This window comes from Halichoerus grypus, chromosome 10 (assembly GCF_964656455.1).
Source record: "Halichoerus grypus chromosome 10, mHalGry1.hap1.1, whole genome shotgun sequence".
In the NCBI taxonomy this organism is placed as follows: Eukaryota; Metazoa; Chordata; class Mammalia; order Carnivora; family Phocidae; genus Halichoerus; species Halichoerus grypus.
Window position 1 is genome coordinate 36,645,754 of NC_135721.1, and position 12,562 is coordinate 36,658,315.

At 55.1% G+C, this 12,562-nt stretch overlaps 1 protein-coding gene across 1 annotated transcript; it reads left to right on the forward strand.

Moving 5' to 3' along the window:
- The first annotated feature begins 801 nt into the window (after nucleotides 1-801).
- On the forward strand, nucleotides 802-9,651 carry NT5DC4 (5'-nucleotidase domain containing 4). Its single transcript, XM_078056311.1, has 18 exons — nucleotides 802-815; nucleotides 898-968; nucleotides 1,052-1,169; nucleotides 1,254-1,349; nucleotides 1,572-1,663; nucleotides 1,778-1,835; nucleotides 2,171-2,264; nucleotides 2,527-2,580; nucleotides 2,813-2,896; nucleotides 3,206-3,238; nucleotides 4,004-4,111; nucleotides 4,357-4,423; nucleotides 4,549-4,719; nucleotides 4,899-4,900; nucleotides 5,421-5,470; nucleotides 5,810-5,870; nucleotides 8,523-8,600; nucleotides 9,567-9,651. Exons 1-18 carry the CDS (start codon nucleotides 802-804, stop codon nucleotides 9,588-9,590), a joined length of 1,275 nt encoding a protein of 424 aa, XP_077912437.1. The 3' UTR covers nucleotides 9,591-9,651.
- Nucleotides 9,652-12,562: the final 2,911 nt, after the last annotated feature.

Here is a 12,562-nt window from a genome sequence, read left to right on the forward strand (position 1 = left end):
CCAGGTGGTTGAAGTCCTTGGAGGCATAAGCCCTAGAAACGGAGGTGACATAGTGTGTCAATAGACATGAATTGTTCTTCCTCGATCATAACTGCTTTCTCTTCTGAAGAAGGGAGGGGTACCAGAGACTCACATGAATGAATGGGGGCCCAGGGTGGGGTAGCTGGTCAGTGGTGTCCGAAGTGTCTGAGGGGTAAGGAAGCTGCTGAGTCCCACTGATAGTGAGCAGGTGGCTGGGGAAGGGCCTCCTGCCTCCTGCTCACTCCTCGTGGCGATGGCCAGTGTGGACAGGGGAGAGCGAAGGGAGCCCCCAGGGGAGCCGCAAGGCTTGGTCTCCTTTCAAGGCCTGGAGCAGGACCGGCACCAGCGGTGAGAGGGGCACTTGGGGTGGGGGTCGGGGGCACCTCATCCTGTAAACACCCCACTTCCTGACATACTCCTCACAACACAGCAGCCTCAAGAGTGACCCCTTTAAATGCACAGATAGGGTGACACTCAAAACACTGACACGCACCTGTGCTAGCAAGGGGACCCTTCTCTCTAGGTGGGCAGTGGCCTGTCAGATGGAAACAGACAATATACACTCAGGCAGAGAGGGAGTGCCCTTCACTTCCCTCCCGCCTGGGGACAAGCGCTGCCTATTTGTGACAAACACATCAGCTCTGAACTTGGACACGGTGACTCCCCTCAGGAAAGTGACCACCCCGCTGACATCGGGCATCCTCCCTCCCAGGGTCGCCCAGGGCACACTCCTGCACACTCCTGAGGCGCTTCTCTGAGGCTCCCTGCGCACCCGTACACATGCCCGCACACATGTGCTCAGACACACTCAGACCCAACGAGGCTTGGGGAGCTGGGGGGCTGATTCCAACATTCTTCTCCCCGCCTCTCCAGGAGTTTTGTCAACTGCAGCTTGGCGCTGGGGAAGATTCGCTGCTTCGGCTTTGACGTGGACTACACCCTGGCTGGTAGGGAGGGAGGGGGCAGGGTATCTGGGGCTAGGGGAGCAGTGGGCAGGCACCAACCAGCTGGGTCTGCTGGGTTCTCGCAGCCTACAAGTCCCCAGCGTACGAGGCACTGGCCTTCGAGTTACTGCTGGAGCGCCTGGTGTGCCCTGGGGACCCACACGAGATGCTGCGTTACACCTACGACCCCTCCTTCCCCACCAGGTGCGGGAGCCGCCTGGGGTGGGAGGCTGTGGCCCGTTGTGAGCCCTGGCACCTCCACCCACAGCCTCTGCGCTCTCTCCCCAGGGGGCTGGTGTTTGACGTGCTCTGTGGGAACCCGGTGAAGGTGGACACCCATGGGAACGTGCTGTTGGGCACCCATGGCTTCACCTTCCTCTTGGAGTAAGGGACAAGGGCTGGAGGGCAAGGATGCTGGAGGAGAGGAGGAGGAGGGGGAGGAGAGACTCAGGCACACAGCAGAGGCTCAACAATGCCAGCTGGATAAGAGAGGGCAAACAGGGGTGGGGGGGTGGGGGGGGTGGGAAGGAATGGCAGGGCTTGGATGGGCCGCTAGGAGGCGCTAGGGAGGGCACATTGCCTGCACCCAGCCCACTCCCTCCCCAGGGCAGAGATCTGGAGCTCCTACCCCAGCAAGTTCATTCAGAGGGACGACCTGCAGAGGTTCCACATCCTCAACACGCTCTTCAACCTGCCTGGTGAGGGCTGGATAGCGGGTGTGGGGAGGTGGTCCTCGGGATGCCCAGCTCGGGCCTGGGTGGGCTGCTGCCTGGGTCCCTGGGCCAGCCACTGACTGGCCTCTCCCCCCCGAGAAACCTACCTGTATGCTTGCCTGGTGGACTTCTTCTCGGGCTGCTCCCGCGACACCAAGTGCATCCCATGCCCTGTCCAGCCCTGGGTGACCAACAGGACGCTGCTGCTGCCCAGGGCCCACGCCCTGAACTGGGGTCCCTGCCAAAGAGCACAGACCCCTCCCGAGGGGCTCTAGGAGCTCAGTGGGAAGGCTTTCACTGAAGGGGGGCCCCCCGACCTTGTAACTGGTGCCCCCCCAAGGGATGACCCACAGCACAGGGTGACGCCCCTTCCAGCATAGCTGGGACATAAACTCAGTGTGTGGTTCGAGGGGTGACTCTGATATAGGGTCCAGGTTTGGTGGTCACCTCAGGCCCCCTTATTGGCCTCCCTGTCCTCTTGGCCTGCCCCAGCTATGACCCTGGCTATCAGCATGGGAATGTCTTCATGTCCTTCCAAAGACTCTTCCAGGATGTGAATGATGCCATGGATAATGTCCACCAGTCGGTGAGTGCCGGGACCCCAGGACCCCTCACCTGTCTGCCCTCAGCTCTGCTGGGCCAGCCCGAGGGCTCCAGCCCCCACAGAGTTTCCACTCCTCTGCCCGCTGAGGACTGTGGTCTGGGCTCCCTGCATCTTGGACCCAGGCATGCGGGCAGGTTGGTCGCACATACATGCACTCGCGCACACACACACGGCATACATGCACTTGCACGCTCACACACACACACACACACACACACACACACAGCTCTGCTCCCGCCTGCAGGGCTGTCTGAAGGAGAAGATCCTGGAGGACTTGGACATTTACGTGGAGAAGGACGTGAGCGGGTCATGACCAGGCCTGTCCCTTTGTCCCCCTCCTCCCCAGGGCAGTGGGGCTATGTCGCTGCCTCCCTCCTCAAGATGTGGACAGAGCTCTGTAGCCTAGCCTTGCTCACAGACTTTCCTGCCTGGCCTGGAGCCCGTGCCTGGGAGGCCGGGAGCCGAGAAAGGGAGCCCAGGGCAGCTGGGGGAGGCCCCACCCCTGGAAGTGACACCTACCTCTGTTCCAGGTGCGAATCCCCATCCTGCTGGGCAAGATGAAGGAGGTTGGGAAAGTGTTTCTGGCCACCAACAGCAGCTACAACTACACGGATGTGAGTGTGTGGATGGGGGGGGCCCTTGGCCGTCAGAGCCCAGAGAACTGCCTCCTTTCTGGCCGCTGGAGGAAACTGTATGAACAGTGAGGGGTCTGGAGGAGCCAAGACCCTGCTACCCTCCCTGTCTGGTTGGCATTTTGGGTTCCATTTCTTGGCGTTTTAAGGTCTCAGTGGAGTGAACCATTTCTCACCACATAGCTCCTGTGGTCCCCAGCGTGTCCTGTGAGGTGGGGTGAGGGAGGAGGCAGGCAGTGGCCCCTGGCCCAGCCGAGCTGGGTGCTCTGACCCTTGCCCTGTCTTTGCCAGGCCATCGTGACCTACCTGTTTGGCATCGGGGAGGTGAGTGCCCCGTGCCTGGCTGGGGTGGGCTGTGCCTCTACCATGTCCGGCCCTCCCCTTGAGGAGGAACTAAGTGTGGGCGGGGGCTTTTCCCATGCATGGGCCTCGCTGCAGGTGGTCAGAGAGAGCAGGGGATGGGAGGCCAGTGACCTCAGCCAGGCCAAGGGAGGCCCTTGGAGTGGGGGGAAGGCCACTTAGAGCCTTGGAGGAGGCCATGAAGAGGCAATCAGATGTTTGGGGAGGGGCTCAGTGGGGTGCAAGGGGGTGGGGTCAGGCTGTGGCAGAGCCAGGGGAGGGGAGTGTGTGACCCACCCTGGCACCGCGTGTGACCAGGAGTCACTGGCAGGCAAATGGGTGAGCAGGGCTCGAACTCAGCCACCGCGCTCAGATCCTCTGTCCCTGGGTCTCTGCCCGAGCGCTCTGAGGAGCTCTGGAGGCTGACGTGAGAGCCTGCACAGTATCCAACACCTGCTTCCACAAATACCTTTTGAGCACTTCCTCGTGCTAGGACGGTCACGGCCAAGGATGCTGGGGAGCCAGGGGCGCCGCAGGGCTGGGAGTCAGGACCAGGGCGCGTGGATGGCTTGTGACTTGAGCCCTGGCAAGCTTTCACGGTGCAGAGCGTTGCTGAACCTGGGCTGGCGCTTCCGCCAAGCAAGGCAGGCCAGGGGGTGGGGGACCAGGGAGGAGCTGGGCCATGTGTCAGGGTCAGATGTCCCAGGCTGCCTGTGTGTGTCTGCAGGGCTCTGCCACGCCTGCCCACAGGCTGAGGCCTCCGACAGGCCCTGGAGGTCCTACTTCGACCTGATTGTGGTAGACATACAGAAGCCCCGCTTCTTTGCTGAGGGAACGGTGCTGAGACAGGTCAACACGGTAATGGCGGGGGCTGAGGCCCATCCACCCTGACCGGGAGGGCCACGTTGTCAGGGAGCCCGCCCCTGAGGCTGGACCTGCCCTTGGCAGCTTCCTCTCTGCTGCTCTGTCTGTCCCTGGAGACAGGGACTCAGGGGCCTCCTTCAGGGCTCGCTCTCACCTCCGTCCTCCCACGCCCCCATGGCTACCCCTGCTGCTCCCAGCCCCCTGCTCTCTCTGACCAGGGTGCCCCTCTGCCCCTCCAGGACTCGGGCAAGCTCCCCGTGGGCACCTACACGGGGCCCCACCAGCACTGCGCGGTTTACTCTGGAGGTACCAGCTCCCACCTCGCCCTCCTGCCTCCACAGGCACCCTACCTCGACTAGGAGCCCATGGCCCCAACCTGCCCACAGGCAGGAGGGGCTTTGAGCAAGCCTGTCCTCCCGTGGTGGGGGCAGGCTCTTCGGACGTGGTGTGCGAGCTGCGAGGGGTGCAGGGGAAGGATATCCTGTACATTGGGGACCACATCTTTGGGGACATCCTCAAGTCTAAGAAGCGGCAGGGCTGGCGGACTTGCCTGGTGGTTCCTGAGCTGTCCCGGGAGCTGGACATCTGGGCCCAAGAGAAGGGTGAGCTGTGGAGGGGTCAGGGCTAGGAAGGGGGGCGCTGGCCACTAGTGCAGAGGCATGCCCCTTCACCATCTTGCCCTCTTTCCTGTTGGGGGTTAGTAGTGACCATAATAATACTGTCCACTCTGTGGTTTACGAGAGTGGAACTACTTTATCCATGAGAAAACAGAGATCCAGAGAGGTTAAGCAGCTTGCCCAAAGTCACACAGCCAGAAAGGGCAAGGATGCCTCAAATTCCTATCTCCTGACTCCAGAGTACTGTGGTGTTTCTGTAGTCTGAGGCCTCCTTCCTCACCTGACTCGACCCTCCCTATTCACCTGAGGCCACTTAGAGAATAGAAGGTCCACCCCCCGACCTGGGATGACTTGTATCCTCGGGATCAGGAGTGGCTCTGAGCCCAAACAATTCAGGTTTGTTCTAAGAGCTGGGTTTGAGTCATTACCATGTGACCATGGGTGGGTCACCTGACTCCCTGGCCGGCTTCCTCACCTGTCCCACAGGACCTTTGCTATAACTGCTCTGCTCTGGGTGGAGCTTCACTTGATGTAAGGAAGGGGTGAAGGATGTTATGCACACAGCTTGGGGTGTGTAGACCCCTGGTGACCTCCAGCCTCACCACATGGCTGAGCTGGGCCTGGGGCAGACAAAGGAAGGTGGGGCTGTCACTCACCCCGCGCTGTCCCCTGTTGACTTTTCAAAGCAGATGGAGGAGCTGAAGAGGCTGGACATGCGCCTGGCAGAGCTGTACCAGTAAGAGCCCTGCCCACAGCGGGGAGAGGGATGGAGGGTCCTGGTCAGTAGTCAGGAAATCAAGATCTGTTCCAGGCTGGCCTTCCTTAGTAAACTGGGTTTTGGGATCCCTCTGATCCCCTTGGGTCACGCTGTGACCTCTAGGTCCTTCCTCCTTACCCACTCAGCATGGACTCAGGAGGCCTGTCCTCTCACACACATGTGCACACACCCAGCCCAGCACCCTCCCTGGGTGCCCGTGGAGTGCCCTGTGACCCCCATGGGGCCTAGGGAGGTTGTGCCTGGAGCTTGGAGGCCCTGTTCCTCTTCTCCTGGGTCATGTGGCCATTTTTGCACCAGGCACATGGATGGGAGCAGTTATGGGCTGCAAGTCATCAACTCCACCAAGAGGGAGATTCAGGTAAGAGTGAGTGCTGAGCGAGGAGGAGACCCTCACCAGCAGGGGTTGGGGGTGGGGTGTGGGCCTCCAGGCTGCCTGCCCCATCTGCTTCCTCCCAGGTTCCTGAGCCCAGTGATGTGATTTTCCCCAACCTCCGCAGAGCCACCTGTCCTTGTCTGCCGGCGCCCTCTGCTGGCCCATGTTCCAAATGACAGCAGAGCGCTGCCGCAGAAGGGCTGAGTTTAGCCTGTGGGGTGATTGTGGCGTGTCTCTCAATCTCCATTAACCCTCCTTGAGATGTTCGGGCTTGTCGGGTTGCGTCATGTGACTGACTAGCCAGCTGTGATCAGCGTCTGGGGGAAGCTAGATGAGCACCCCAGAAGAGGGATTTAGGGCCAGTGAGCTGATGGGTCCTGGGAAAAGGAGGAAGGAAAACGCCCTGTGGCACCTCTGACCAGCCCCCAAAGCTGGGAGAGTCCCGGAGGCTGTGTCAGCGGGATTCAGGCCATTTGGCATGCACAGAGCCAGCTGGGCCCAATAATGAAGGATCTCTGCAGAGCCTTTGCAGGGTATAAAGCCCTTGCATGCTATTTGATCCTTCCATAGACCTGAGAAGTGGGCTGGGCAGGGACAGTTACCTTTATTTTACGGATGAGAAAACGGAGGCTCAGTGAGGGGAAATAGCATGCCTTTGGTCACTCTGGGTGTAAATGTCCAGACCAGTTCTCTAGATGCTGAAAGCAAGGCCTGGTGATGAGGTGGGGGCCTGCGAAGGGGGCAGGCAAGGGGCCAGGTGCGTGGGCCTCTGCACGGGCTCTCTGTTGGGGCATCAGAAGCTACATTAAGCTGAGGGTTTGGTCTGGGTGGTCACTCTGCAGGTCCAGGCAGGTAACTGTGAGGAAAGCAGGGAAGGGGGGCCCAGGGCAAAGTGCAGAGCTGCCTCACCTCCCAAAGCACCCGGCGCCGCCTCTGGGTTTAAAGAACACAGCTCCTTCCCTACCAGGGGCAGAGGCCCCAAGTTCCCGGGGTGATAGACCCAGGGAGGGCGGAGCGGGGCCTGGCCCCAGCGGTGTAGGATCGGCTGTGGGTGATGCAGGTCCAGGTGGGATGGGATCTCTCCTCTGCCAGAGAGTCACCCGGGAGCTGGACCTGTGCTACAGCACGGTGGGCAGCCTGTTCCACTGCGGCTTCCGCCAGATGCTCTCCTCCAACCAGCTGATGGGCTACGCAGACCTCTACACTGCCACCCGCCTCAGCTTCCTGCGCTACCCACTCGGCTCGCTTCATCGGGCAGCCCCGGAGCTGGTGAGTCCCTGCAGAGCCTCCCTGGCATCCCTCACCCTCTGCCCCAGAAGGACCCTCTGGTCCCCAGCCCCGCTAAGAGCTTTCGAGGTCGCCAGACCCAGTCTCCCACCTCCAGGTGGAAGTGGGTCCAAGCCTTGCAGGGAACTGTGGGCGACCTAACAAATGCACGGGAGGAGTTGCAGCGCTAGAGATAAGATGCCGCAGCTGGGAAGTTTTCTTCCTGCCCAGCCTTCACACCTGCTTTAAACTGAGACCACCTTAACTCAGTATTTCCTTAGTAGAGAGGATACCAGATGCTAGGAGGAAGGCTGCAGTCCCTCTCCCCTCAGTTAACATAATGACTTCAGAAGAAATGGACGAAGCAGCAGATGATACAGTAAATGCCTCTGCTGGCTTTCCTCTGAACACCTGCACCTGCTCCTGGGTCAAGGGCAGGGAGGTGGAGGGCGATGATGTCACTGGGTTAGTGGGAGCCGTGAGACCACCCCTTGCAGCGCATCCCTGAGCACGCATGTCAGTTCTCCCAATGAAGCGTCAGTATTTTCATCTTGTAACATGGAGTCTCATGTCAAGGATCTGGACTTGAAAGGATTCTCCGGGGCTCCTTGCCTCCTGCTTTTCTTGCCACTCTCAGCTGCCTTCCAGATGCTTGAGAGGCGAAAACCATTTTCTGAGTGTCTCCTGGGTTTCCTGCATTGGCTAGGTGCCTTTTATTTATTTTGTTTTTAAGTAATTTTGCGTAATGCTCAGTATAACCCACCAGAGTGGTTTTTTTAAAAATCTTCATCGTACCATTGGCGAAATGGAAGTGTAGAGAACCTAAGTACCTTGCTGTCACTGCTAGTAGACTGCGGAGTCAGGATTTGAACCCAGTGCTCTTGAAGAACTGGGGACATGCTCTGTCCCCTGCACCACACTGCCACACACTGGCAAGGAGGGAAGTGAGCTCTCAGTGTGCAGCCTCCTCTCATGGCCAGGTTTTTAGATGAGCAGGGCTGGAGAATTCCTGTTGGCAAAACTGGGGGGTCCGAAGCCTGCTTAGACATCGTTGCTAAAGTAGTGACCAGACAGGTGAAGAAAAAGCAACCTGAGCACCAAAGTGAAACATGTAAAGCAACCTGAGCTTTACCCAACCATGCTGGCCTGAGATTTTTGAGAAAGTGATGTCCATCTGCCAGAACCTTCCTTCTCCGGCTGGCCCTCCTGGGCTTCCTCTTCTGCAGCATCATTGGACAAGAAGCCGGCAGCTGTGGGTAGAGTGAAGTGGTGGTGGTGGGGGGGTGTCGTTGTCTGTGCATAACCGAGGGCTTCCAGAAAGCCTCGACACTGAAGGAGCTGCTCCACCTCCACCTGCATGTGTCTCTGCAGATGCCCCATGAGTCAGTTGTGGAGCAAGAACGAGCCAAACTCGATCCCTTCTCCTGCCCCCGCTTCTACAGCCAGAGGGTGAGTTGCTAGGAGGTGGTGGGTTGCTTCCGTCCACAGTAGAGCTGGGAGGAGCCAGCTGGCTGTGCTGGGGGAGCTCGCCACCTGGGGCTACCCTGGGCTAGCGTAGGGGTTCCCAATGGAATGGTATTCAGCCGAGGAGGCATCTTGTCTTCAAGGGTAATCATCCCTGAGTATTTATGTCGAAATTTTATTATCACAAATTGCTTTTCTTTGTATTTCTCCTATGTTATAATATTACACTGATTTTTAAAATTATAGAGAGAATAACTATATTATCTATGAATTTCAATTCAGGAGAGAAAAGAGGAAATTAAAATATTTTAATTTGGGGCATTGGGTCCCCTAGGGCCGGGAAGCCCCGGCTCTAAGCCCAGATTCACAGGTTTTGTTCAGCAGAGGCTAGCTGGTGCCTTCCACCTCTCCAGACCACTTTTGGCTGATTCGTCTGACAAATCCATTCCCACTCTGGAAGAAGCTGCAGAACACATGCTCTTCCAAGCTAGCATTCCTCTCTAGACAGCCTTTATAAACACAATGAGTAGGGGCTCTGCTTCAGCTCCTTTGTCACTTTGTGCTGCGTGGTCCCCCTGTGAGTGGACACTCCAGCTTTCATGAGTGGCAGACTTGGCTCCTAGCCTGGTTCTGCATTGCGGAACCCTGCATGAGGCTTCCTGGGGCTTGATTTTTGAAATGTTCATCTCATAGGCTTCCTTTTGCTGGGCGGTGCCAGGCTCGGTGTGCATTTTTTCAACCAGTGTTTACCGAGTGCCCCCTGCATGCCCAGTAATTTAGAAACCAAATGGTAAGCTACAGTTCCCCTGAGCTACATCACCATTCATATCCAGTTTTATTTATACACATTTCTTAAAAATGGTATTTTTGTGCACTTTGATTCTGTTACTAGTAATAACAATAATACTCGATTGGCCATAGATGACTTCATTGACTGTTCTTTCTCTCCAGGTCACTATGAAAGACAGTAAATGAGATAGCCCGAACATCTTTGAGCTTGGTGTATACGTGCATTAAAAAACATATACAAAGTCATACTCATGACTTAAAGACTTGGTACTTTATTTTGGTAGGAGCTGCTCTGTGGCACTAAGCCCATGCCCTTCATTGTTCGGATGTCACTGATTTGAATTCACTTCTCTGGCTCCTGTTTCGTCTGTTGGTAGCATCATCTGGTATTATCTAGAGGCTTAGAATGAATATACCTATGTAACTGAAATGACAAAACCAACTCATGAAGGAACAGGTCTGTGAAAGAGTTCGCTAGTTTCGCTTTCTGTGGATAATCAAGGGAAACATTTGGAATATCTGAGGATAAATAAGGGATGACGGGCCATGTACTGAGAGAGTTTCAGAAGCTTGCAGGTCTGGTACTGCTAAGACCTTTCGTTCTTCTTCCTGGGTTGACTTTTGGGCCTGAGTCTGTAAAGCAGCTTCTCCAGGCAGAGACCAGGTATCCCTGGCCTTGTGTCTTCAAACACTACATTCTTGTTCAAGGGCTAGAGGGTAGAATTTTATCAGGAAAATTGTTCAGACCCTAGGGCCCATGCTTTTCCGGAAAGATGCTGAAATACGGTACAGTAGCTAATACTACAGAAATCAACCGTTAGAATTCCCTGCTAGGGTAGTGAGAATGCAGACAGGGCTGGGGGATGAATAGCCACCAGAAGAACTCTTCAGGTCTGAGGAAGAGTGAGGGAGGGGGAGGCGGATGCGGTGGCATGCTTTTTCCTTCTGCCTGAAGCATCCCCTCCCTCTTCTCTTGTTAAACCTGCTCTTGCCTCAGACTCGAGGGGCCTCTCCTCCTCCCTGACTGGATCCGATCCTTCTGTTGGTCCCATCCTAGAGACCTCTCTTTCTGGGGATTATTCCATTTTCACACATTTGTGTCCCCCCTAGACTCTTAGCTTCATGGGGCCAGGTCACATGGCTCATCGCTGCATCTCTGGCATCTACGGTGTCCTGTCTGTTTTACTGAGTGAACTATGTCACCTGGTTTATTATTACATTGCAGGGGAAAGGGTGGGGCATAGGTAGATTGTAAGACAAGAGGATGCGGGGAAAGACTAGAAAACTTTGGATTAGAACTCTGCTAAGCTCGTAGGAATTCAGCTGGGGCATGGTAAGGTGGAAAATACTTCTATCCGGGGGCTGTTCATTTAATGCAGTTTTTTTTTTTTTTTTTTAAACCTAATGTTATCTCTGTACTCATTTACCTACACTTTAGTTGGAAATGAACTCCATTATTCCAAAGACTGTAGTAGATACTGATAGTCCATTTCTGGAAGAATTTTTAGTTGGGCATGTGGCCACCCAAAATATGTTTCCCAGCCTTCTTTGAAGATAAGTGCATGTGCCCAATGGCCCCGCAATCTTAAGTAGAAATAATATGTCCAACGACCAAGCTGTACCCTTAAAAGGAGAGGGGCATGTCTTCTACCTCCTCTCTTCCCGGATCCCTCTGGCTGGAATGTGACATTGGTTGGGAGGCATCCCTGGCCATATGGACAAGGCTGTACCCCGGGGATAGTAGAGCCACAAGACAGACGTGGCCTGGGCTTGGCAGCAAACACTGGAGACAGTTTCACTTGAACTGCTGATGTAAGAGAGACCTGTTTCCCTTTGGGACTAGTTACAGCAGCTGAATTGATACCCTAATTCTGACATCCAGCCCTGAGCAGTCAGAAAGGAAGGGAATAGAAGCATCATCCATGGGTTAGTGGCCTGGTGGTAAAAAATGTGACCAAGTCACCTCATTTGTAGAATAAATGACAGTACTCTGGCTCTCATAGTAATTCCTGTTTGGTAAATGGGAATAGTTCAAGAAGTTCTTCCTTATCACCTTCCTACTCCGCATTTCCTTACATGGAGTAGAGGCGGGGATTGAAAGCTCTGGACTTGGCGCCAGACAACCCTGAGTCTAAAATTTCAGCCCTATCATTGACCGTCTAACTAGCGTCCCCATACCTAGGTCATAAGGCTGTTGTGAAGATGTAGTGAGATAAGATGCACAGAACACAGCCAGAGGAAGCACTAAATAACAGTGTCCTGCACTACTGTTTGTGTGCGTAGGACTTCTCCCCTAGCAACCGACAGAAACCTAATTGAAACTGGCTTTCAGATTTTGTGATCTCTCAGCAAATCCCTGGGCATTGTTTGGCATCGCAGGTAAAGGGAGTCTGTCCAAAGGGAAGGAAAGGGCTGGCTGTGTGGATTCCTGCATTTTGGTCGTGGTGACCATCTATTCTTATTGAAAATTAGTATATTAACTTTATGGTTTTTTTTTTTTCTTTTTTTAAGATTTTATTTATTTATTCATGAGAGACAGAGAGAGAGAGAGGCAGAGGGAGAAGCAGGCTCCCAAGGAGCAGAGAGCCCGATGCGGGACTCGATCCCAGGACCCTGGGATCATGACCTGAGCTGAAGGCAGACGCTTAACCATCTGAGCCACCCAGGCGCCCTAACTTTATGGTTTTATAGCTCAGTTTTATGAACCTTGTCATTATAAACCTGACCTAGAGAGATGGTGCTTCCCTCATCGTGATAAAATCTAGTTCTTGGGTGAGGATCATGGTCAGACCCTTGGTCAACATGAGTTCTCCGTGGTAATGAATGTTCCCTATGAGGCCTCTTAAGATTGCCTAACAGTGTTTCCCTGGACAAAACCCTAATTCTCTAGGCCAAGACATCATCACTGTTTTTTTTTTTAAATAATAAATAAAATAGGGGCACCTGGGTGGCTCAGTCGTTAGGCGTCTGCCTTCGGCTCGGGTCGTGATCCCAGAGTCCTGGGATCGAGCCCCGCATCGGGCTCCCTGCTCAGTGGGGAGTCTGCTTCTCCCTCTCTCTCCACCCCTGCTTGTGTTCCCTCTCTCGCTGTGTCTCTCTCTGTCAAATAAATAAATACAATCTTTAAAAAAGTAACAATAATAAATAAAATAAATGAA